A 25,808-nucleotide genomic window follows, 5' to 3' on the forward strand; every position below is an offset into this window, starting at 1 on the left:
GAGTTTTTTACCATTTTACAACCTTTCTAGCCACACTGTTAAATGCATCACTGCAGTTGTTATGTTACGTGAATCTGGCTTCTCCATTGATTTTGCTTGTTAGAAGGTTGCAAAAAGTAGCCATATGATTCCGGGATTCTGGAACCATCATAAATGTGAACCAGTTGCCAAACATCTGCATTTTGCATATTTGTATTTTGACCGTGGGGATGTTATAATGGATGTGTGAAGAACAGTCACAAGTCACTTTTTACAGTGATGTCGTAACTTCAAACGTAGAAGGTTGTAAGTCGAGGACTATACCTGTAATTTCCCATCTATCACATGCAAACAGCAACTTTTGGGGACATTCTAAGGGTCAAATTCAACTGGAAGGCAAACCCAAATAGGTTCGTAATGCATAAGAACACTTAAGCACAGCTCATTAGGCCTTAGCACGATGTGTGAATGCAAAACTGTGATTCAGAGATCTCCAGATGGGACCGGTCAGCATGGCTAATAGGATGAAGTCAAGCACATGTGAAGAGCTCCAGCTTGGCAAAAACCACGGCTATGATTTAGCAGGAAATCTTTTTCACGAGGAAACAAACACATTTCATTGTGAGTGTGATCTGGCAGCGGCTGACAGGTATTAAAATAGGCTGCTTACACAATTAGATGCTAAAAAATAAATCTTCCTCTTCCTCCCGCTGTCCAGATGCTTTTCTCCCCCCTTAGAAGTGAAAGAAACAAGCTGTCCCATGAATAACTTTCTGCTAGTAAAACAAACAACGTGGTTCTACCTCTTGTGTGCTGCAGACTAAACAATCCTGAAATTCTAATTTCTACTTTATATAGACACCGGCTCAGATGCTTTTGATCCCGTTTTCTTGGCCTCTCGTTTTCTAAACTCCGCTTTCGGTTCTAGCAGCTCTCTCCCGCTTTGGTCATGTTTCAACAATACAAACAGAGAGAAGCCTTAGATAGCACAAAAACATACAGCGGCCTTTTTAGACCACACGTATCATGATTTATTCCAACCACCAGGCTTCACTGCAGCAATGAAAACTTTTTTTAAAAATGGCTCCATTTTGGATCCCTTCCACACCCACTGCTGTAGTCCTCGGCTGACAAACACCACCGAGCCAAAAAATTTCCATGGCTAAGCAAATCAGTTGTTAAGTGAGTTTTGCCCCCTTTTACGACCCTTTTTTTCCAAGTTGTTCAGCAACTTTCTGCAGTTGTTAAGTGAATCATGCGGTCATTAAGCAAATCTGGCTTTTCCCATTGACTTTGCTTGTCAGAATCTGCTTGGGAAAATTACTCTTGGTGATCACACAAACCCAGAACAGTACAAGTGTCATAAATACTTGCCACATGCCACGGCCCTGAAGTTAGATCATATGATGATGAGGCTGCTGCAATGGTTATAAGTGTGTGGAAACTGATCGTAAGTCACTTTTTTTCAGCAGCACTGTAGTTACTAAATGAATGGTTCTTAAGTCGAAAACTACCTGTACAATGTCCAAGTTAAAAGGATCCCAAATGAAAGCTGATTGTATTTAAACATTTATTTGCAACCATAAGCTTTAGTAAAATACATTTAACTCTACAGCAGTTCAATATATATGCATTCAGTTTTGGTCACCACGATGTAGAAAAGATGTGGAGACTCTAGAAAGAGTGCAGAGAAGAGCAACAAAGATGATTAGGGGACTGGAGGCTAAAACATGAAGAACGGTTGCAGGAACTGGGTATGTTTAGCTTAAGAGAAAGAAGGCCTAGGGGAGACATGATAGCAGTGTTCCAATATCTCAGGGGTTGCCACAAAGAAGAGGGAGTCAAACTATTCTCCAAGGCACCTGAGGGTAGGACAAGAAGCAATAGGTGGAAACTAATCAAGGAGAGAAGCAACTTAGAACTGAGGAGGAATTTCCTGACAGTTAGAACAATTAATCAGTGGAACAGCTTGCCTCCAGAAGTTGTGAATGCCCCAACACTGGAAGTCTTTAAGAAGATGTTGGATAGCCATCTGTCTGAAACGGTTTAGGGTTTCTTGCCTAGGCAGGGGGTTGGACTAGAAGACCTCCAAGGTCCCTTCCAACTCTGCTATTGTATTGTATTGTATATGTCCTTTAATATTAACAGGACTATTTGCCAGGATGTGCTTTGGTATCTTCCAATGCAGCCATGGCAAACAATGCAACTTAAATGAAATCTGTCTGAGATCACACAATATACCTAACCAGGATCTAATTGCTATTTAATTAGACAGGGGCCAACTTAGTCACAGCTCCTTTATGGTGGAGCTGGTAAGCACCATCCTGTAAATCACACACACACACACACACTTCCACTAGTCCTGCCTGGCATCCCATAAGCCAGTGATGGCGAATCTTTTCGGCACCAAGTGCCCAAATCAGAATGAGCACGTGCGCAGGTGTGCATGCTGCAACCAGAACTCAAAGACTAGCTGGCCGATGTGCATATACGTGCCAGCCATCTGGTCTTTTGGTTTCCGGTACACGCATGCAAGCCAGCCAGCTGGTGCTCGGGTTTCCGGCGCTGCGGCACCCATGAAGATCAGCTGGCCGGACGCATGAGCACATCAGAAACCAAAAGAGCAGCTGGCGACGGCGTGCATGCCCATAGAGAGGATTCTGTGTGCCACTTCTGGCGTGCATGCCATAGTTTTACTGAAGAAGTGTGGGGCTCACGGCCATGAGCCATGCCATCAAGAATGTATTACATCAGGTGTGTCTAGTAGGTCATTGGCTATTCAGGCACACCTGGACAAGATTTGGGAACTGCAGTAAATCAGACTTTGGGAGGGATACATATTCTGTGGCTGCCTGGCCCTGACATCCGTACTCTTTTGAGCCACGCTGGTTCTTTCCTTCATAAATCCAAGTCAACAGGTAGATTGGGCAGAAAGAGAGGAGTTGGCCCAAAATGTCTCAGAAAAATTCTGAAGGTAGACTAGAACTTGGATCTTCCAAGGGCCGGTCCAAGATCTGAACCATTACACTTCACCGGCAGTGAAGTGTCTTTTTCCTCTTGGCCAATTTACTTTATAAAGAACCAAGGCAGAAATAACCTTTTTCAGCAAAGGCAACAGCCTGTGTTAGTTTGGCCATTATAACGATTACATGCAGATGCATCCTGTCCAGCTTCCTACCCGTCTCTTTACGGAAATATGAAAAGACCTAATCAACAGTTGCTTCCATGTCTGTGCAACTGTAATATAACTCTACCATTTGCTTAGACCTATTGTTTTTCCCGGATTCAAGATGTTGAAATGCAGTGGCAGACGGGGTTTCCTGCTTTTTAAATAGATATAGTTTTTAACAAATTTCCTTTTCTATTTTCCTTCCTAGAAAAGCAAACGTTTGAGTTGCCGGACAATTTACTAATATTGTGGGGTTTTTTTAAACCATTTTATTTTTCAGATTATACCTAATTATTTTATAGAGTCAATTGTTACAATTAAAATCTGTAAAATGTATTATTATATTTGCAGGCTGGGCAATTCTAGGAGTTGTTGATCCACACGCCTTAAAATTGCCAGGTTTGAAAAAAAAAAAAGATTTGTACAAAAGAAACTTCCTGACAGTTAGAACAATTAATCAGTGGAACAGCTTGCCTCCAGAAGTTGTGAATGCCCCAACACTGGAAGTCTTTAAGAAGATGTTGGATAGCCATTTGTCTGGAGCGGTATAGGATTTCCTGCCTAGGCAGGGGGTTGGTTTAGAGAAGGGGGGGAAAGTTGTGCTATGTCATGTGACAATGCTGTGACGGTGCGAGCTTGACAACCCTGAATCGATAATACTTGCCATGTGCAGGGAAGTTGGACTAGAACAGGGGTGTCAAACTCAAGGCCTGGAGGCCAAATCCGGCCCGTGGGGTGCTTAGATCTGGCCCACTGGGCCACCCTGGAAACAGCCAAGGATTGTCCCACGATGCCTCTGCCAGCGAAAACGGCACTCAGGAGGGCTGCAGGATACCCTCACGTGATCCATTTTTGCTGGCAGAGGGTTGCAGGAGGCTGTCGTAGCCGAAAAAGGAGCTCAGGAACCCTGTTTTCACTGGCAGAAAGTGCTTGGGCCACCACAAGCGCCCCTGATATGAGTGAAGTCGAGCTGGCCATGCCCCGCCACCCCGGCCACGGTCAAACACAACCCTGATGTGGCCTGCAATGAAATTGAGTTTGACACCCTTGGACTAGAAGATCTGCAAGATCCTTTCCAGCCCTATGATTCTATAGCGTATTATGATCTGAATACTGAATTAGTTCATTTGTAGACCATGAGCTGCACTGAACTGCCTCGTTAGCAATAATGTGACATTCAAGTTAGCTTCATCCACGAAAAAGATCCCAGCAATATCACCAAATAATTTTCCCTTTCGCAGCATCTTCCATGCAAAAACAAAAGAAAAATTAGTACCTGCCTGCTATAGGTGAGATCTATGCACGGACAAGGGTGGAACAACCACTGGTAAACCGCTTAGAGGGAAAGGCAGAAATCTGTGGACCACCTGTAGTTGAGGCAACCTTGGGGGGGGAAATCAACAATCAGGTTACTAACCTGTCTACTGCAGTGATTTACCTAACAACTGAGGCAAGAAAGCTTGTAAAATGGGACAAAATTCACTTAACAAATATCTCACTTAACAAAAGAAATTTTGGGCTTCAGCTGTGGTCATAAGTCAAGGACTACCTGTATGGAGGAAGATGTTAATGAGAACTTATTCCTGTTACTTATGGTCATCTCTGATGGGGGGGGGGAGAACAAGGGAGGAAGCAATGATGTTCCCTGTGTCTTGATATTATTGTGGACCTGATGTCATCATGGCTTCTACTGGATATCTACAGTGATTACCCATTTCCATTTTTTTCTCTTTTCACTGGCCATATTTCATCCATGATTTGTTTTTTATGATAAAAAAATATGCATGACTTTTTTTTTTTTACCAAAATTGCAAACTTGAGAAGTCCTTGGTGATCTCTGATCTTGGTTGTTCTTATGCAGATGTTTCATTATTCAAAATAGGTAACATGCTAGCATTGATGATGTTACCTAATTTGGGTAATGAAACATCTGCATTCAAAAAACAAACCAATCTCAGAGAGCACCAAGGACCCCTCATTTCAACTTTGAGCTACAAATGTTCTCCTTTATCGGTTTGCAAGCCTGTGGAGAAGCAAGTTTATGATCAGGAAAATAGAGAAAAACTATCCTGAAATTGGCAGTTACATCAATCCCTACTCTTAAGGGTTAGTCCTACTTTTATTTTTAGTTTTTCTGAAATATTTCACGGTTCTTCAATTTTTAGGATAAAGATACCCAATGCAGAGGATAGAGGTATCTTGGCTGTTGTTAGTTGAGAACTCATGTCCGACCCATCACGACCCCATGGACAACGTTCCTCCAGGCCTTCCTGTCCTCTACCATCCTCTGGAGTCCATTTAAGCTCACGCCTACTGCTTCAGTGACTCCATCCAGCCACCTCATTCTCTGTCGTCCCCTTCTTCTTTTGCCCTCAGTCTTTCCCACCATTAGGCTCTTCTCCAGTGAGTCCTTCCTTCTCATTAGGTGGCCAAAGTACTTGAGTTTCATCTTCAGGATCTGGCCTTCTAAAGAGCAGTCAGGGTTTATCTCCTCTAGGACTTTACTTTACTTTATTTCAAACTTTTATACCGCCCCCTCTCCCAAAAGGGACTGACCGCTTTGATCACCTTGCAGTCCAAGGGACTCGCAGGAGTCTTCTCCAGCACCATACTTCAAAGGCCTCAATTCTTTGGTGCTCAGCCTTTCTTATGGTCCAACTTTCACAGCCATATACATTGCAACTGGGAAAAGCATCTTGGCTACCTGCTGACTTTTCTCTAAAATAACATCACAACAAACAATGAACTGCACCCATTGGTTTTGAACTGGGTAGTGAGAAATCCCCATCCTGAAAGGATTTCTGAATAGGGGAGCTCAGACTTGATTTGCCAAATTAGAACTGACAGAAGCTAAAAGAGCTAGGAAAATCAAACCCTGAAGAACTGCTTAAGAGCGTGAAAACTTCTGATGGGCTTTTAAAAGGAAGGTGAGCAAACTCCATTGTATCTCAAACCTTTGTCCCCCTCCATCCTAGGAGGAGAAAATGTCTCTTCCCACTCTGGATTCAGAGAAAAAAGCTTCTCTGGGGAAGGATTGGAGAAGCAGGACAAAATAGGGACTCGTGGAGATAGATGCAGATCAGGAGGCTTCTATTGACTTAACGTATTTTTTCGGAGTATAAGACGCACCTTTTCCCTCCAAAAAGAGGGTGAAAAATCTGGGTGTGTCTTATACACTGAATACAGCATTTTTGGCCTCCCGAAACCCCACCCCCTTTGCAAAAACGGCCATGCATAGCCTTTAAGAGGCTTCCAGAATGCCCCTGGGGGCTGGGAAGGGCACAAATGAGTGATAAACGGGCAGTTTTTTGCTTGTTCCCCCCCCCAGCCCCCAGGAACACTATACAAGTATACTCAAGGCTATGCATGCCCTTTTTTAAATTAAAAAATGGGCCCGTTTTTGCAAAAAAACGGCCATTTTGGGGAGGTCTGGAGAGTGCAAAAACTTTTTTTTAAATTTGCCTCTTCAAAATCTTGGTGCGGCTTATACTCTGAAAAATACGGTACATTAAATTAATCCGTTGTGCTATTGTATCCTGAGTCTTATTATTTTACCTATATGATGCGTTTGTGTGTATTCCCGGAAGAGCAGCTGCTGAATAGAGTCTGCGGGATTCATGACATTTTCCTTTTCCTTTCCCCCATTGTCTTCAACTCTCAATTAGTTCCGTGCTTTGCTATAATTAAAATAAAAAAAAATACTTCTACCTTCTTCAGTCATCTCACTGTGAAAGGAAATTAGCTTCTTACACATCCGGACTATTTTGCTAAGCTACAAGAAGAGCAAAGAAAGTTGAAACCGTGTGGTTTTCCTCTTTCTTTCTCCTGAATAAAAGCCTGGGCGGAAACTAATCCAGGAGAGAAGCAACCTAGAACGAAGGAGAAATTTCCTGACAGTAAGAACAATTAACCAGTGGAGTGGTTTGCCTCCAGAAATTGTGTGTGTTCCAACAGTGGAGGTTTTAAAGAAGAGATTAGACAATCAAATGTGATAGGGCTTCCTGCTTGAGTAGGGGGTTGGACTAGAAGACCTCCGAGGACCCTTCCAATTCTGTTATTCGGTAATATCAAATGAATATCCCCAAGAATCAAAGAGAGAAGCAACTTAGAACTGAGGAGAAACTTCCTGACAGTTAGAACAATTAATCAGTGGAACAGCCTGCCTCCAGAAGTTGTGAATGCCCCAACACTGGAAGTCTTTAAGAAGATGTTGGTTAGCCATCTGTCTGAAACGGTATAGGGTTTCCTGCCTAGGCAGGGGGTTGGACTAGAACACCTCCAAGGTCCCTTCCAACTCTGCTATTGTATTGTATTAAGAAGATGCAACAGCAGCAGCTCCACTTGAGGGAACCCAACTGGATGAACCAATACACCTCCATGCATGCACATACAAGCACCCTCTCCATTACAGACCTACAGATAGAGACCTAGCATTCTTTTCTTATCGAGTCAACATTTCTGACTTGCCCTTGGATGATGGCTGGCCTCAGACAAATCATTCAAAGTTACAATGAGACACCCCAACCCCACCTCAAAAAAATACTTCCGGATTTGAAGTTCTGACAACCCCTCCCTCCACCCCCAGGGTTGCATGGTTGCATTTTGGGCCTTTGGCAGCCGGGCCACTTTTATGGCCATTGCAGCATCCTAATGTTTCTTGCCGGAAACTGGTGTTTATTTTCAGTTTCTGGTAAAGAAGACCATTGCAGACAATAGGTTCACTTAAGGACCACAGATTTACTTAATGGCTGCTGCAAAGAAAATTGTAAATCGGGTCAGTCACGTGATGACCAGTTTAATGACTGGCATGACTTTAATGCTGGGCTCAATTACAGTCATAAGTTGAGAAATATCTGTGCAGAAGCATCTAGAGCAGAGGTGTCAAACTCGCGGCCCGCGGGACGGATGCGTCATGCACAGGCCACGCCCACCCCAGCTCCGCAAATGGGAAAAATGTCACGAAACATCACATGACAGCAACGTCACACAGGGAGTTTGACACCCACAATCTAGAGCAGCGATAGCGAACCTTTTTTGGCTCGCGTGCCATAAGTGGGGGGAGCGCAGGGGGGTAGTGTGTGGGCGTGCCGCACCCATAATGCAATGTGCGACACCCCCCAGTGCGCATGCGCGCACTACAGGCGCTCTCCCCATTTTTTCCATGCTTTTTTTGCCCTCCACAGGCTCCAGAGGATTTATAGGAGCCTGGGGAGGGCGAAAACAGCCTCCCCCGCCTCCCCAGAAGCCCTCCGGAGGCTTGAGGGACCTTCAGGATGTTTCCCTGAAGCCTCCAGAGCAGTCAAAAAGAACCTCCGAGCAAACCGGAAGTGACTTCTGGTTTGCTCGGAGGGTCGTTTTGAGCGCTCCAAAGGCTTGAGGGACCTTCAGGATGCTTCCCTGAAGCCTCCGGAGCAGTCAAAACGAACCTCCGAGCAAACCGGAAGTCCGTTCCCGAACTTCCGGTTTGCCCGTAGGGATGGTTTTTTGCGCTCCGGAGGCTTCAGGGAAGCTCATGAAGCCTCCGGAGGGCCTCCGGGGGGGCGGGGGGCTCTTTTTACCCTCCCCAGGCTCCTATAAAGCCTCTGGAGCCTGGGAAGGGCAAAAAATGGCTTTAAAAAAGGGTGAACTCAGCTGGCCAGCTCGCACATGCGCGCTGGCCAGCTGACAGGGCAGTGCCTCGCGTGCCCTGTCAAATGGCTCTGCGTGCCACCTGTGGCACAGGTGCCATAGGTTCACCATCACTGATCTAGAGCAAGGGTGTCAAACTGAAAGTCCAGGGCACAGATCCGAGCCACAGGGTGCTTAGATGTGGCCCATGGGGCTGTCCTGGAAACAGCAAAGGATTGACCGGAAGTGCCTCTGTCAGCAAAAATGGAGCTCAGGAGGGCTGTGTGCAGCCCATCCAGGCTCCGTTTTCAGCCGCAACGGCCTCCTGCCGCCCTCTGCCAGCAAAAACGGAGTTTGGGGGGGGGCGCACATGGCCCTCCCAAGCTCCAAATTTACTGGCAGAGAGCGGCAGGAGGCCATCGCAGTTGAAAACAGAGCTCTTGAGCCCGTTTTCGCTGACAGAGCGCTCGGGCCACCACAGATGCCCCCAACATGAGTGACGTCAAGCTGGCCATGCCCTCCAAGGCCATGCCCACATACACACACACCCGAGATCAAACACTACCCTGATGTGGTCCTCAATGAAATCGAGTTTGACACCCCTGATCTAGAGAAAACATCAGGACTAATCACTGAGTGGAAACTCTTCTGGCCCAAAGATCCCACAACTGATCCCACACCGGATATCATTCAGAAAGATCTGCCCCGATCTCTGAATATTCATATCCCTAAATCCGGCCTATCGCCCTCCTCTGCTTCTGAGTAGCAATGCCATGGTGAATCTTCCCACGATTGCACTTACCATTGGGACTGCCTGGGCTTCATTTCTCTTCTGAGTCAATGCAATTCACCCTGTAAAAACACAACAACAGGGAGAATGTAAAGGGAAGGTCCTGTTTTTCTTATCATCAGTTCCTGCCTATTGACCCAGCAGAAAAGGCAGGTCCTCGCTAAGGATAATGACCTGTTTGTTACAACATAGTGATTGTGTTCAGACAAAACACTAAGCCATAGTTAACCAAACCTTGGCTTATTCCCTTTGTTTGCCTGGGTTTGTACAATACACAAAGCCAGAAACTCATATTAGCTTGCAACACACTGAGTTGCAAAACTAGAGAGCATTTTAGCTTAAAATATCGGATGAAATCGGCCAATGGCTTTTTTAGAAGAATGGTGAGAGGAAAAATAATGGAAAAATGAATGCGAGACCAAGGAGACTTCCATCGTAACACACAGCCTCTTCAGATGGAAGAGAAAATACCAGATGTCAGCAAATTATCTCTTGGCTGCCATATAATAGTAGTTTAGTTTGGGTTTTTGAAGTTCAGAAATTAGTTCTACTATATCAATACTGAGATAGTTGAATGTGCCATAATATATTATAAATCATTAGTAAGGAAATGGCTTGTAAGCTTCGCGGGGATGTAGCTGCTACTACTGTAAATGAAATGGTGCCCTAGATAGATCTTCATCCATGGAGACAGAATGCTTTATAAAATTATGAACAGTGAGTTGATACATAAAATATTCAGGAAGGCAGGGAACAAAGAAAATGACTGAAACCGAAGAAATGAATTATTAAACCAAAAATGGCACAGACTTTTATATAAGTAACTGCACTATGATTTGTTTTACCAAGGTGTAAGCTATAATTGTCCAGACTGATCCATCGCACTAAGCTGTAAATCTCAGCCTACAAACCACAATGGCTAGAGTTACAGGCTGAGCCAAACCCAAGGAAACATATTATGACTTAACAAAATAATAGACATACTGATCCACGTGCGGCTTACATCAAAACCAGGTCGAGAAACCAAACCAAAAAGCATGAATCGTTTAAAAATCAGCATATAATTAGCTTGCACAATTTACCCACACATGATATTGCAATGGTTGCTAGCTCAGAGAATCTAACATCTTTGCAGAGTGATTTGCACAGGTAGCCAGCTGGCCAAGACCTCTTCAGGAATACAGTATATTTTGAACATGGGCACTTTAAGATGTGGTGACTTCAACCAGAGGTGGTATTCAGCAGGTTCTGACCAGTTCTGGAGAACCGGTAGTGGAAATTTTGAGTAGTTCGGAGAACCAGCAAATACCACCTCTGGCTGGCCTCGCCCCCATCTCTTCTCTACCTCCTGAGTCCCAGCTGATCGGGAGGGAATGGGGATTTTGCAGTATCCTTCCCCTGGAGTGGGGAGGGAATAGAGATTTTACAGTATCCTTCCTCTGCCATGCCCACCAAGCCACGCCCACCAAGCCACGCCCACCAAGCCACACCCACAGAACCGGTAGTAAAAAAAATTGAATCCCACCACTGACTTCAACTCCCAGAATTCCCCAGTCAGCAACTGAGAGTTGAAGCCCACATACCCTGTTTCCCTGAAAATAAGACCTCCCTGGATAATAAGCCCAATCGGGCTTTTGAGTGCATGCGCTAAAATAAACCCTCCCCTGAAAATAGGCCCTCCCCAAAAATATTGCCACACAGCAGCAGCAATGAGGTGACCACGCTCACCACCTCCTGCACCTCAAAAATAATAAGACCTCCCCGAAAATAAGGCCAAGCGCTTATTTCGGGGGTCAAAAGAAAATAAGACCCTGTCTTATTTTGGGGAAAACACAGTATCTTAAAAGTGATCAAGTTTGGAAAACACTGTCCTATTCCTTCCACATCCATCTACTTTTCTCCCACTCCATCCATCTCCAGACAGCATGCTCAGGGTTGACTTAGCTGTTTTGACAGACCAGAGGCAAATCGGCTTCTTTTAGGTCTTGTTTCAAGCTTTCCAAAAACATCTGGTGGATCAGTGTGGGAAAACAAGCAGCTGGACTGCAGGGACCTTTAACCTGATCCCTCAGAGCTCTTCTCATGTCCTTCTGATCCAGCAAAACAGTTCTAGCCCAAGGTTAAACGGTCCCAAAGAGATCTCACACCTAGCTTGCAGCAAATCCCACCGTGGTCCTTAGCTAAGGCACATGGACTTTTACATACAAAGTAGAATAAGCTGCAGAAAGCCAATAAAACAAACTGGGGGGGGGTGTGCTTTTTTCCCCCACCACAATGTCAAGTATGAGCTCGTCTGTTTCACCTTTCCCCCCCCCAAAAAAAGGAAGGCAGAAAGGATCCTCTACCCTGGCACTCCCAGGGAAGAAGAATCCGTTGGCATGGTGACAGCCAGTCCTAGCCTTTTAACTAGCAGGAATAAGAATGTTTTGTTCTCATTAAGGAAAAAGAGAGCTGCATTCCTAGTTGGTGAGTAATGTCTCTGCCCCGGCGCTAATCTTACAGAAAGCGGTGGCAGCCAGGAACCATTTCCAGTTTAGCCCACTCAACCACTCTTGCTTGAGCCTCTCAAGAACGTCTTTCAGAGGACTCTTCTCCAGGACAGGCCAACGCTCCCCCACATCAGCCTCAGTCAATTTCCCCAATTGAAAATGAGATTTGCTCAAACTGCCTCAGGGGGAAATAGCTGGGTGGGTGGTGGATGGGTGCAATTCTTCCATTCTTATTTGGGATAGGCTGTCAAACCATCAAAACTCATACTTTCCATCACGTCTCATTCGGGGGAATGATGCACCAGTAGATACCCAACCTTCTACCTCCAGGAGAAACTTCCATAACAGCCTATCCACCCTAGAGAGCTTCCCACACGCCCTCTTTTCACCTGGACACCTTCCAGATGTGTAGGATGCCCAGCATGGCCATTGCTGAAATCCTTGCATCTGGGGACACCTATGTTGGGAAGACTAGACTTTCCAAACTCTGGTAACCTACAAAGGGTTCTGACAGCATTGATCTGTGATGCATTTTCATATCCTACAGAGCAGGAGTGCGGTAGAACGCCTTGTGTTTGAGACCCGCTGCCACTGGGGTGGAGATGAGCTCCTGTCATGCATTTCAGCTCCTGCCAACCCGGCAGTTTGAAAGCAGGACGCCACAAGTAGATACCGTATTTTTCGGAGTATAAGACACGCCTTTTTCCCCAAAAAAAGAGGGTGAAAATCTGGGTGCGTTTTATACACTCAATACAGCATTTTTGGCCACCCAAAACCCCACCCCCTTCACAAAAATGGACGTGCAGAGGGTTTGGGAGGCCTGCAAAGTGATCCTGGGAGCTGGGGAGGGCAAAAACAAACAAAAAACGGACCATTTTTTGCTCGTTTTTGCACACACACCCCAGTCCCCGGGAGCACTCTACAAGCCTCCTAAATCCTCTGCATGCCCTGTTTTTTAAGAAAAATGGGCCATTTTTTGCTCAGTTTTTGCCCCCCCCCCCAGCCCCCAGGAGCACTTTGCAGGCCTCTCAAACTCTCTGCATGCCCCGTTTTTCACAAAAAATGAGGGGTGCAGTGGATCTGCAGAGTGCAAAAACTTTTTTTTAAATTTACCTCTTCAAAATTTTGGTGCGTCTTATACTTGGGTGAGTCTTACACTCTGAAAAAACGGTAAATGGGTACCACTTCGGCGGGCAATTTCATGGGGATACCAAAGAAGCCCCCAGCTAGGCATCTCCCGGGCATCGGTGATGTCACCGGGAAATCCTTTCACCACGAAAGCATTTCAGGGCTTCTGATACCGAAGTATTAGTATCCTGCAGAGTGCCAGCTGGGCTACCTAAGTGATCTGGAATCAACCGAGAAGACAGCCTGGAACCGTGATGGTGAACCTATGGCACGCATGCCAGAGGGGGAAAGCAGAGCCCTCTCTGTGGGCACATGTGCTGTCGCCGCAGCTCAGCCAGCTGGTTGTCGGGTTTCCGGCGCTCTGGTGCGAGCGCCTTCCAGTTTGGGCACTCTGTGCCAAAAAGATTCACCATCACTGGCCTAGAATGTACAGGTAATCCTTGATTTACAACAGTTCATTTAGTGACCGTTCAAAGTTACAACAGCACTGAGCAAAGTGACTTATGACCATTTTTCACACTTACAACTATTGCAGCATCCATATGGGCATGTGATCAAAATCCAGATGTTTGGCAACTGACTCATACTATTTATGACAGTTTCAGAGATCTGGGGTCATGCAATCCCCTTTTGTGACTTTCGGATAAGTCAAGTCAATGGGGAAGCCAGATTCACTTTACAACCGTGTTACTACCTTAACAACTGTAGTGATTCACTTAACAACTACAGCAGTAAAATGGGGCAAAACTAACTTAACAAATGTTTCACTTAGCAACAGAAACTCTGGATTCAATTGTGGCCGTAAGTGAAGGATCACCTGCCTTTGTCTGACTTGGATGGGGGCAGAATTTGTGGTTCAAAGGCCCCATAAAAAGAGAAGCAAAATAAGCCCCTTTCATCACTGTTCTCTCTCCTCTGTAGAATAGCTTCTGAGAGTGCTGTGACGCGACTCCTGCTTGGGAAGGTAATATGGAAACCTTTTTTTGCAACTACTGATTTTCTCCTAACAAAGCCCTCGCTTCAATTTCCAACGCACGTCATCGTTCAGTTTGTATTATTGCAAAGTTTAATTTAGTTTTCAGGAGAGCTGAATTATGTTCAATTGCCCTTTGCTTTGATCTTGTGAGTTCAGGACATGCAAAATTTGCCTTCATTAACAAATGTTGCAAAACAAGCATCCAATAAAGATCTCAGCTAAAAGACTGGCACCGTAACATGACCAAATCATCATTATCATAGTGCGTAAGTCTGCAAAAATATTTATCCTGTGCTCCTGATCTATTCCCAAGATTGATTCTCACCCTAGTTATACCGGAGTTCTTCACAGGTAATCCTCAACTCACAAACACAATTGGAACAAGAATTTCCATTGCTAAGCAAGGTAATTGTTAAGTGAGTCACGCCTGATTTTACAACCTTTTTGCCATGGTTCTTAAGTGAATCATTCCAGTTAAGTGAAATATCCCAAAGGTGCTTTTTCAACTGGACTTTCTGGTTTTTATTTGAAGACGTTTTGCTTCTCAACCAAGGAAGCGTCTTCAGCTCTGACTGGATGGTGGGGAATGGAAGGATCCAGTCTTCAAAGAAAAACCAGAAAGTCCAGTTGCCTCCTGAAAAAGCACCTTTGGGGCAACCAGGACATGGATGACTGAGAATCTCCATAGACATTGGGTGAAATACTATATATCCGTGATGGCGAACCTATGGCACGCGTGCCACAAGTGACACGCAGAGCCATTTGTCAGGGCACGCGAGGCGCTGCCCTGTCAGCTGGCCAGCGCACATGCGCACGCTGGCCAGCTGAGTTCACCTTTTTAAAAGCCATTTTTTGCCCTCCCCAGGCTCCAGAGGCTTTATAGGAGCCTGGGGAGGGCAAAAAGAGCCTCCCCCGCCCCCCCGGAGCCTCCCCCGTTCCCTGAAGCCTCCGGAGGGCCTCCGGGGGGGCGGGGGAGGCTCTTTTCACCCTCCCCAGGCTCCTATAAAGCCTCTGGACCCTGGGGAGGGCGAAAAAAGCATGTAAAAATTGGGGGGTCGCGCGTTGTGCGCGCATGCGCACTGGGGGGATCACACGTTGCATTATGGGTGCGGCACGCCCACACATGACCCCCCTGCGCACCCCCCACTTGTGGCACGCGAGCCAAAAAAGGTTCGCCATCGCTGCTATATATGATTATGAATCCGGATTCCTCTGACTTTGCTTTATTGGAAACTGGCTGGGAAAATTGCTAAGGGCGATCATGTGATCCTGGGATGCTACAACCATCGTAAATACATGCCAGTTGCCAAGCACCCGAATGTTGATCACACGGCCATGAGGATGCTGCAGGAGTTGTGAGTGCGAGTAAGTCAACTTTTTCAGCAGCTGTATCTTCAAAGTATCGCTAAACGAAGGGTTGTAATCTAAAAAATACCTGTAGTCATGTATACTACAGGTATCTTGAAATTAAAGATAATTATAAAATACAAACGTTGCCCATTAAATAGAACATTTAGCACAAAGGAATTACATGCTTTCCAAATCATTTGGCGAACTGCTTTTCCTGAAGAATTTTCGGACTTGTAATTTGGCTGAAAAAAGTCCACTAAAAATTTATTAAAAGGATGTGGAGACTCTAGAAAGAGTGCAGAGAAAAGCAACAAAGATGATTAGGGGACTGGAGGCTAAAACATATGAAGAACGGTTGCAGGAACTGGGTATGTCTAGTTTAGTAAAAAGAAGGACTAGGGGAGACATGATAGCAGTGTTCCAATATCTCAGGGGTTGCCACAAAGAAGAGGGAGTCAAACTATTCTCCAAGGCACCTGAGGGTAGAACAAGAAGCAATGGGTGGAAACTAATCAAGGAGAGAAGCAACCTAGAACTGAGGAGAAATTTCCTGACAGTTAGAACAATTAATCAGTGGAACAGCTTGCCTCCAGAAGTTGTGAATGCTCCAACACTGGAGGTGTTTAAGAAGATGTTGGATAACCATTTGTCTGAAGTGGTGTGGGGTTTCCTGCCTAGGCAGGGGGTTAGAATAGAAGACCTCCAAGGTCCCTTCCAACTCTGATATTATATTGTGTTATGTTATGTTGTCATGTCATATCCTATCCTACCCTACCCTATCATATCATATCATATTATCATATCATATCATATCCTATATCCACATGTGGAGAGAGCTGCATTCTCAGTATCTCTCTAAGAAGGTCTGAATGCTAGTTTGATCATCATCCATAAGATGCAAATGCTGCAAATTTAATTGCACTGCCTTGAATTAAACTGGCTACCTCCCTCTTCCAGCCCTGTAAAAAAACAAAAAAACAAAAACAGAGAAGATTCCTTTAGTGAAATTTCTCTTCCGTTCTGATGCCAACGAGGTCATGGCTTGCAGCTCCTGCTAGCAAACAATCACTACTTTTACAATGCGGCTTCTCTGGCAGGCAGCAGATGGACCCTGAAAGCCATCTGTGATATGAGCAATTAGCCCGAATGCCAGGAGCAGATCCTTTCCCAACTGACAGGCGGACAAGTGTACTTCCCACTGAGAAGGAAGCTGCGTTCCAATAGGCCCAGGCGGGCATTTCACACCCTGGCAGGCAGCTTGTGCTCTGTCTCCGGGTAGGAAGCCACCTCTCCGGATTCTGCACTAGACAAAGAGTCTTTTTCACACAACACCTCACTCCAAACAGGCAGCTGAATGAACAAACCAGGCTTGGCAAACAAGCCCGATCTAGTGTCCATTAGCTCCAATTTCTACCCACTTTGGTAAGCAAAGCTGAAGATGATTGTTTTCTACCTCTTCAGCAATTTAGGGTTCATAGGAATGATTGTTTTCCCAATTCCTCCTTGCCATATCCTTAAACCAAACAGCAAGCCACAAAACTGAGCACAACCAGCAGAAAAATCAGTGCTCCCATACAGGAGCGCTTAACACACTTAAAAGTCTTTCAATGTAATGAATAAGCAGTCAATTCTGATCACAAAAAAGGAATGTATTTACTGAATGAGTGCAGAGAAAAGCAACCAAGATGATTAGGGGACTGAAGGCTAAAACATACGATGAACGGTTGCAAGAATTGGGCATGGCTAGTCTAGTGAAGAGAAGGACCAGGGGAGACATGATAGCAGTGTTCCAATATTTGAGGGGCTGCCATAGAGAGGAAGGGGTCAGGGTATTTTGCAAGGCACCTGAAGGCCAGACAAGGAATAATGGATGGGAACTGATCAAGGAGAGATTCAACCTGGAAATAAGGAGGTATTTTCTGACAGTGAGGACAATCAATCAATGGAATAGAAGTTCCTTCAGAAGTTGTGGGAGCTTCATCTCTGGAAGCTTTCAAGAAGAGTTTGGACTGAAATGGTGTAGGGTCTCATGCTTGGGCAGAGGGTTGGACTAGATGACCTACAAGGTCCCTTCCAACTCTGTAAATTTGTTAAAACCACTTGCAGCAGGGAGAGGCCATTGCCAGCAGCCACATTTTATGTTAACTGTTAATCTGTTGTTTTTTTAAAATACAGGTAGTCCTCGACTTACGATCACAATTGAGCCCAAAATTTCAGTTGCTAAGTGAGACATTTGTTAACTGAGTTTTGCCCCCTTTTTCTGGCCACAGTTGTTGAGTGAATCACTGCGGTTCTTAAGCTGTTAAGTGAATCTGGTTTCCCCAGTGACTTTGCTTGTCAGAAGGTCGCTAAAGGAGATCACCTGACCTCAAGGTGCTGCGACCATCATAAATATGAGACAGTTGCATATGAATTTTGATCACGTGACCATGGGGAATGCTACAATGGTCGTAAGTGTGAAAAATGGTTGCAAGTCCCTTTTTAAACAGTCACTAAATGAAATGCTGTAAGTCAGGGATGCTATCTTTACAGAAGTTGAGCACTTTATGCAAAAGAGGAAGTAAGTCAGAGACGAAGAACGAGCAGGTGGATCTCTGTCATTTCAATCTGATATAAACTGCCATTTTTGCATTCAAAAGTTAGGATAATTTTTTTAAAAAGTACAAATACAGGCAAATTGATCTGGTTCTCCAGGACTGTAATTTGCCATGAGATCCCTTGAATGGATCATGGAAGGCTACAGCTAATAAGTTTGCTGTTGCTCTTATTGTTCCGATAAGAAAAGTTCGCATTTTATTTCAGCATAAAGAGGAGAAGGAACTTTGCTAGTTCAGAGTAAAAAATACTCTCCATATAGTTTTGTCACAGTAAGCAGACAGAGGTCCTCTTGGGTTGTTTTGAATTATTTTCACAGTGAATAAACTTAACTTACAAGGAGGGGGAAGAGAAAGGAATCCATGTAAAGGATGATGGGGCACATCAGACCAGCATCTACTTGTTTCTCCTTCCTTCCTTCCTTCCTTCCTTCCTTCCTTCCTTCCTTCCTTCCTTCCTTCCTCTCTTCCTTCTCCATCTCTTCTCTCCTCCTCCCTTCCTCCTGCCATCCATCCTTTCCCCATATCTTCTTTTCCTTCCTTCCACTGTCCTTCTCCATCTCTTCTCCCCCTTCTTTTCTTCCTTCTCCATCTCTTCTCCCCCTTCTTTTCTTCCTTCTCCATCTCGTTTCCCTCCCTTCTTCCTTCCTTCCTTTCTCTCTTCTTTCTCCCCCTCCTTCCCTTCCTGTTTCTTTCTTCTTTCTCCATCTCTTCTCCCTTCCTTCCTCTCTTCCTTCTCCATCTCTTCTCCCCTCCTCCCTTCCTCCCGCTATCCATCCTTTCTCCATATCATCTTTTTTCCTTCCTCCCTTTTCCCTCCTCTCTTCCTCCATCCTTCTCCATCTGTGCTCCCCCTCCCTCCTCCTTCCCTTCCTCCTTTCTTCCTTCTCCCTCCCTTCTTCCCCCCTTTCCCTCTTCCTTCTCCCCCTCCTTCCTCCCTTCCTGTTTCTTTCTTCCATCTCCATTTTCTCCTTTCCTCCATCCTTCCTTCTCTTCCTACTCCATCATGTCTCCCTTCCTTCTGCCATCTACCCTTTCATATTTTCTTTTCCTTCCTTTCCTTCCTTCCTCCCTTTTTCCTTCCTTCTCCATCTCTTCTCCCTCCCCCCTCCCCCCTTTCCTTCCTTCTCCATCTCTTCTCCTTTCCTTCCTTCCTTCTCTTCTTCCTTCCCAACTGAAGAGGGTGGGCTCTTGCAGGACATCCCATCCAACTCTTTTCTCAGTGGCAGGAATGCAAAACTGAGTCCAAGCCAAAAGTTGTCCAGCTTCTTTTTGAAGCCCTCCAATAAGAGAAAGGCGCTTTCTTCGCATCTTTGGTTTCACCATGAATTTGTCCTTACCAGTAATCAGACTATGATAGCACCCAATCGGTCTAACACATTTTACTAAAAGGAACAAGTTAGGGGTGTAAGAGCATCTAACATCAAACCATCAAGCAGAAAACAATAGCCTAATTAAGGAACTACCAAGGAGAAAACTGTGCCCCCACCAATAATGGCAGGGCAAGCTACTGCATATAAACAAGGAGCCAACCCACACCCTAGCACTGACAACATTACCTAGTTGGGTAATGAAATGTCTGTAAGAAAACAAGCAAGCTCAGAGAGTACCAAGGTCATCACATCTTTCTCCTTCAAGTCCTGACCCACTGGCCATACGAGGCCCCTTTCTTCTCTCTGATTTTAAATTTAAACTACAGCCTTATATCCTCCATGATCGTCTGATTTATCTTTTTAAAACTACACATCGTTATATTTTAAATAGCATATATCCAAATTTAGCTATGAGCCGTGCATACAGTACTTTATCTGATCTGGAATTCCCATCCAACTTCTTCCTTGATAACCCCAGATTCTAATTTTGGAATAGGGGAAAAAAAGTTATTTTCATAACTTCTTCTCTAATTGCATCGTTTTATGCAAAGTCCAAAAGTTTATCTATTCCCTTAAGAAATCATCTTTCCCCAGAGAACAGCTCCTTCAGTCTCTTGATTATTCTGGCTGCTGTTTTGAGTTGCTTCGACATTAAAGGTAAAGGTTCCCCTCGCACATATGTGCTAGTCGTTCCCGACTCTAGGGGGCAGTGCTCATCTCCATTTCTTTTTTAAAAAAACAATTTTTATTTATTTTTGAACAAAGACAAACAAACATAAAAATTTTTTAAAAAACCATCTTCCCTTACAAATTGTAGAAAGTGTGTCAGTTGGTTACAGTATTTCCATGCATCTCTTCCGTAGTCACCACCTGCTTTTCATATCAAATTGCATATTTTAAATTCACCTACTTTCGTGTATATCACGATTATTATATCTCAACCTTAATTTGACTATAATTGTTTTTACATCCTTTTATCTATAATATTCAAAATCTAGAATGGGATTATATGATAACATTCTATTAAATCATCCTAAAATCATCCAATCGCAATACATCTTTATAACATATTCTAGATAAAGCTTTTAAACCTCCATGTGTTGTTTATATAAAATTTCATATTATCAAACTATTTATATGTATTGTTATCATTATTAATCATTATTTAACTACAGCTATTGTCACTTCATTTTATACATACTACTAGTAAACCAAATTTAGCTTAGTTTTTATTAGACATTTTCATTGCATCAACCTGTATCTTTCCAGTAAATAGTGCAGTCTTATATCTCTTGCCATTTGTAGCATTAATATTCTAATTACTTTCTTAATAAATCTTGTATAAACCTCTTTTCGCAACATGTTGTTCCTTTCGTATCTCATAAAAGCTCGAAACCCAGCATCTGCTCTTTCCATCAGCTTATCTTTGGTTATCACTGGTGCTTCTGTCAGGATTTCTCTCCTTATCTCCATCAATTTTTCTCTCTTTTCTTCTTCCATGCTTTGAAGTCTGGGGTAGAGTTCCAATCCATCTACCTCCCCTTTCCATATTCCGCTCTTGTCATTACCAACCACGCTCACTTTGTTGTCAGTATCCACAATTTTCTTATCTCTTTCTCATTTTTTTCTTCCATTTTTTGAACTCTGTCCTCCACATTCTTCATTTGATAAACATCCTCAGTTTTTCCATCAAATTTTTCGGTTTTGTATTCCATATTTTCCAATCTCTTTTCAATTCTGTCACAACTAATAGATTTTGAATTTCAAACATAATCATTTGCAATGTTACAGTTTCTTTTTCCTTCTGTGGCATTCTTCCAATTTTGCAGGCACTGCCAACATAGGATTCAAGGCTATTTTAATAAACTTCAAACAGGTTCATTTATTATCTTTCAAGTCAAAATGTTGTCTTCTCTCCAATAGCTAGTGATAGAACTTCCAAAAGGCACCTGTATAAACAACTTGTGCCCTTCCTACTATCACTGTCAGTAAACAAACTGAAAGAACCTTGAATCTCAAGTGATCAAAGAGAAAGAAGAAAAAACAATGTATCCAGCCTCCAGCCTCTAAGTGGCAGTGTAACTGCTTTTCCTCCTGTTGTTACAACCCTCTTTATAATCCTTCTTATTATCTTCTTTATATTCCAAGCTTAAAAAAGAAAAAAAACCTTAAATGGAGATAAAAAACAATCCAATCAATGCAATCAAGCATTATAAAAAAGAAGGAAAATTTTAATCCATAGGTGTAAGCAAAAGTAAAAAAGAAGAAGAAAAAATTAATCCATTCAGTTTAAAAAATAGGAAGCCTTTGCAAAAATTCCATCCATGAAAAAAAAATTAGAAATAGGATAACACACTAAGTTTAATGTAGATTAATTTTGCTGCTTACAGTCTTCAAACTTCAATATTAATTTAACTTACTTTTTTGGGGGGTAGTCTCTTTTTCTAATAATAAAATTTCCTCACCAATTCGACACACTTTCTCTTTTCGCTTTCTTCCCCTTCTGAAGCTGTCCCAACTTCAGCAGCTTCATTAGCTGTGTTTCTGTCGCCGGAAAAAAAGGCTATTGCTGGATCTTTCAGGGACTTTGCAATGTCCCTGAGATCAACAGGAGGTGCCCTTCTCAATCACCATCTCTGCGGGACGGTTTAGGTCCGAATGGACCGTCTAGCGGCAGAAATATCGACTGCGATCTTGGAGCACCAAGATCGCACAGAGTGCCGTTGTGACGTCAGCCCCTTTTCTGCTGTGCTCATCTTCATTTCAAAGCCGAAGAGCCAACACTGTCCGAAGACATCGCTTGTCATGTGGCCAGCATGACTAAACACTGAAGGCGCGCAGAACTCTGTTACCTTCTCATCAAAAGTTGTTCCTATTTTTTTTACTTGCAGTTTTACGTGCTTTCGAACTACTAGTTAGCAGAAGCTGGGACAAGTAATGGGAGCTCACTCCGTTATGCGGCACTAGGGATTCAAACCGCCGAACTGCCAACCTCTCTGATCAACAAGCTCAGTGTCTTAGCCACTGAGCCACTGCGTTCCAACATTACCATATCCTTTTTGAAAAGGGATGACCAGAATGATATATTCAAGAGAAACCACTACATTAAACCATTTTTTTCTTCTGTTCAATCATGCCTTCCTGGAGATGGCCCGGAGAAGTCCCTGCAGTTTCCTTGGCAAGGCTTTTCAGAAGTGTTTTGCCATTGCTTCCTTCCTAGGGCTGAGAGAAAGTGGGTGGCCCAAGATCGCTTTGTTCCCAGGGCAAGACTAGCTAGAACTCACAGTCTTCTGGTTTCTAGCCTGGTGCTTTAACCACTGCACCAAACTGACTCTCATAAAACCTTTAGGACAGGGGTGTCAAAATCGATTTCACCGAGGGCTGCATCAGGGTTGTGTTTGACCTCGGGAACTGGGGTGGGTGTGGCCAGCTTGATGTCACTCGTGTCGGGGGCACTTGCGATGGTGGAGCACTCTGCCAGCCAAAACAGGCTCCCGAGCTCCGTTTTTGGCTGTGATAGCCTCCTGCAGCCCTCTGCCAGCAAAAACGGAGCTTGGGGAGGCTGCATGCGCTGCCCCCTCAGGTTCCGTTTTCGCTGGCAGAGGGCTGCAGGAGGCTATCACAGCCAAAAACGGAGCTCGGGAGCCCATTTTCGCAGGCCGTTCCTTCACTGTTTCCAGGGTGACCCCACGGGCCAGATCTAAGCATCCAGCCCGTAGGCCTTGAGTTTGATACCCCTGCTTTAGGAGACTGCTATTTTTGAGATTCCTTCTCTCACACAGTTTCCAGCAGGATATGTACTTTTTTCACTGCAACTGCACACTGGGCTCATGCTTTCACCCTGAATTCATCCCAGCACCCACATTTTTTTCCTGGCCAATCAACTCTCAAGAGTTGGTCTGCTTATGTTTTGTTTGGGCCAACATGCATCATTCCCCTATTTAGATCCATGATGAGCCTCTTTCTTTGATTGCAGAGTTATGTAAATGGTGATTTTGCTCCACCATAATCAATCCCGCTGTGCAACCTTCGGCAGTTCCTGTTTTCTCCTCTATCATTCTGTGGTTGGTTTCATCTCCCACATCGCCATCTGGTATTTCTGGTCTGGAAAGATGCTGAAATGACTGGCTTAAATTAAGGAAGCGGCTTCAGCATTAGAACCTCTTTTTGCCATTTGGAATTAAAGGGTTGGTTTTTTTTTAGATTGGACAATAATCTTCATTTATACATCTGAGACTGCTTCACATTTCCCAGAATCACAGATTGCATTTGCACAATGCCCTAATCCCTAAACCTGTGTTAAACCATGCACACGTATAATTGCTGTGTTCATTTTGCACATTATGTCTAAGCCAGAGCAGTAAATCAACTTAGGACTTAATGGGATGGCTGAGTTTACACACCAGAAGCTAAAACATAAGCTATCCAACCCTGTCCTAAGATGTTATGCTAGCCAACCTAGACTCGAAAGATCTAATTTCCAATTATGGGATCCTGTTGTATGAAGCGTTAGGTGTCCTAATTGTTTTGGGAGGGAAGGAGGGAGGGAGAGAGGGAGGGAAGGAAGGAAGGAAAAAAGAAAAAGAGAGAGAGAGAAAGAGAGAGAGAGAGAGAGAGAGAAAGAAAGAGAGAAAGATAGATAGATAGATAGATAGATAGATAGATAGATAGATAGATAGATAGATGATAGATAGATAGATAGATAGATAGATAGATAGATAGATAGATAGATAGATAGATGGAGGGAAGAAAGAAGGTTTATATTTCAGATAGTCCTCAATTTCTTGCTATAGTTGTTAAGTGAATCACTGCAGTTGTTAAACTAGTAATACAGTTGTTAAATGAATCTGGCTTCCCTATTGATTTTGCTCATCAGAAGGTTGCAAAACGTCATCTCATGACCCCAGATTACTGCAACCATCATAAATATGAGTCGATTGGATTGGATTGGATTTATTAGATTTATATGCCGCCCTTCTCCCAAGGACTCAGGGCGGCGTACAGCATTAAAAAACACATAGTACAAAAGTTAAAAGGAAATTAGAAACAGTCCAAAAAACAAACCCAATTTATATAACACTCACATTTTAAAAATTAAATAAAATTAACAGGCCAAGTGCCAATTAAGAGTCAGTTGCCAAGTGCCTGAATTTTGATCAGGGGGCAACAGGGATGACTCAACCGTCAAAAGTATGAAAAAGGTATGTGGAAAGTATGAAAAACAGTGGAAAGTATTAAAAACGAATACACTCATGCCCAAGAACAGCATGTTTTCTATGTAACTGCCCATAATAAGAGTCCAGTTTAAAAAGGCATGACTTGAAACTCAGAAAACGTCTGGGAGAAAAAGGAAGAGATTTGCGAACTGTACCTCTCAAGGAAAACCCGAGGGCCTCATCTGCAAAAGGCAAAGGAAAGAAAGACTTAATAAGATTTGCTGGAGAAAGCAGGGATTTTCGCCTCCGGAATGAAATAACTGGGCATGTTCATAGCAGCATTGGGGGGGGGGGGGGGGGTTCAAAATTTTTAGCAAGGGGTTCTCTGTCATGTTGCTGGGTGGGCGTGGCCATGGTGGGCATGGCCATGGTGGGCGTGGCCTAGTCAGCCTCCTCCACCAGGGCGCGGGGGGCATTTTTGCTCTCCCCGGACTCCGGAGGGTGTTCTTGAGCCTCTGAGAGTGCCTAAATGGCCTCCCCAGGCTCCGGAGGCCCTTTGGAGGCCAGAAAGAGCCTGTTTCCGGTCTTCTGGAACTTTTTGGGAGGCCTGTTTTTCGCCCTCCCATAGCCTCCATGCGGGCCTTGTACTTAACCTGGCATCCCAAATGGGCAGCGTGGAGACCCCTGGGAGGGGAGGGACAGGAGGGGCGGGATGGGTGGGGCAGGAGGGTTGGGGCGGGACCAGCCAGGGGTGGGACTTGCGAGTTTGCCCAACTGGGCAGATCCTTAGCTAAAAGATGACCTGAACCCGTGCGAACCTGCAGCAGCCCACCCCTGCATAGCAGGCCATGTTATTTTTGCCCACTGCCAGAATGCCAGCCTAGAGATAGGCCTTTCTCTCTGGCCCTGGGGAAACCCATTGGCTGGGCTCGCACAATTTCTTTTAACTTGGTGGTTGAGTTCTCACAACGCACCACAATACACACAATACAACACACCACTATTATGGGCCAGATTCAGACAGCACACGCTATGACGTGCACACACCCCAAAAAGCCACTTCGGCACCGTCTAGAAATGAAGTTGTTCTTTGACAGGTAGTCCTTGACTTACAGCCATAATGGAGACTGCCCATTATGGTCATACGTCATGATGGTTGTAAAGCATGACGGGACCTGTTTTTGCAACCATTTTTTT

At 44.3% G+C, this 25,808-nt stretch overlaps 1 protein-coding gene across 3 annotated transcripts in view; it reads right to left on the minus strand.

Annotated features, from left to right (window-relative positions):
• PLXNB1 (plexin B1) overlaps positions 1-25,808 on the minus strand; it is a 205,177-nt gene that overhangs the window by 163,588 nt on the left and 15,781 nt on the right. The window contains exons 1-3 of one of the 3 annotated variants that reach the window (XM_081947380.1): positions 11,693-11,778; positions 9,558-9,607; positions 4,425-4,531 (exon numbers count right to left, since the gene is read on the minus strand). Coding sequence is in view for 1 of the 3 variants with exons in the window: in XM_081947378.1 (XP_081803504.1) it covers positions 9,558-9,580 (23 nt within the window). In the remaining 2 variants the exon portion in view is untranslated. Of the gene's footprint in view, positions 1-4,424; positions 4,532-9,557; positions 9,608-11,692; positions 11,779-25,808 lie in introns of those variants that run through there. The other 2 variants (XM_081947379.1, XM_081947378.1) reach the window with 2 other exon arrangements.

The sequence above is a fragment of the Natrix helvetica genome, assembly GCF_964273705.1.
Source record: "Natrix helvetica genome assembly, chromosome: 1".
NCBI classification, from domain to species: domain Eukaryota; kingdom Metazoa; phylum Chordata; class Lepidosauria; order Squamata; family Natricidae; genus Natrix; species Natrix helvetica.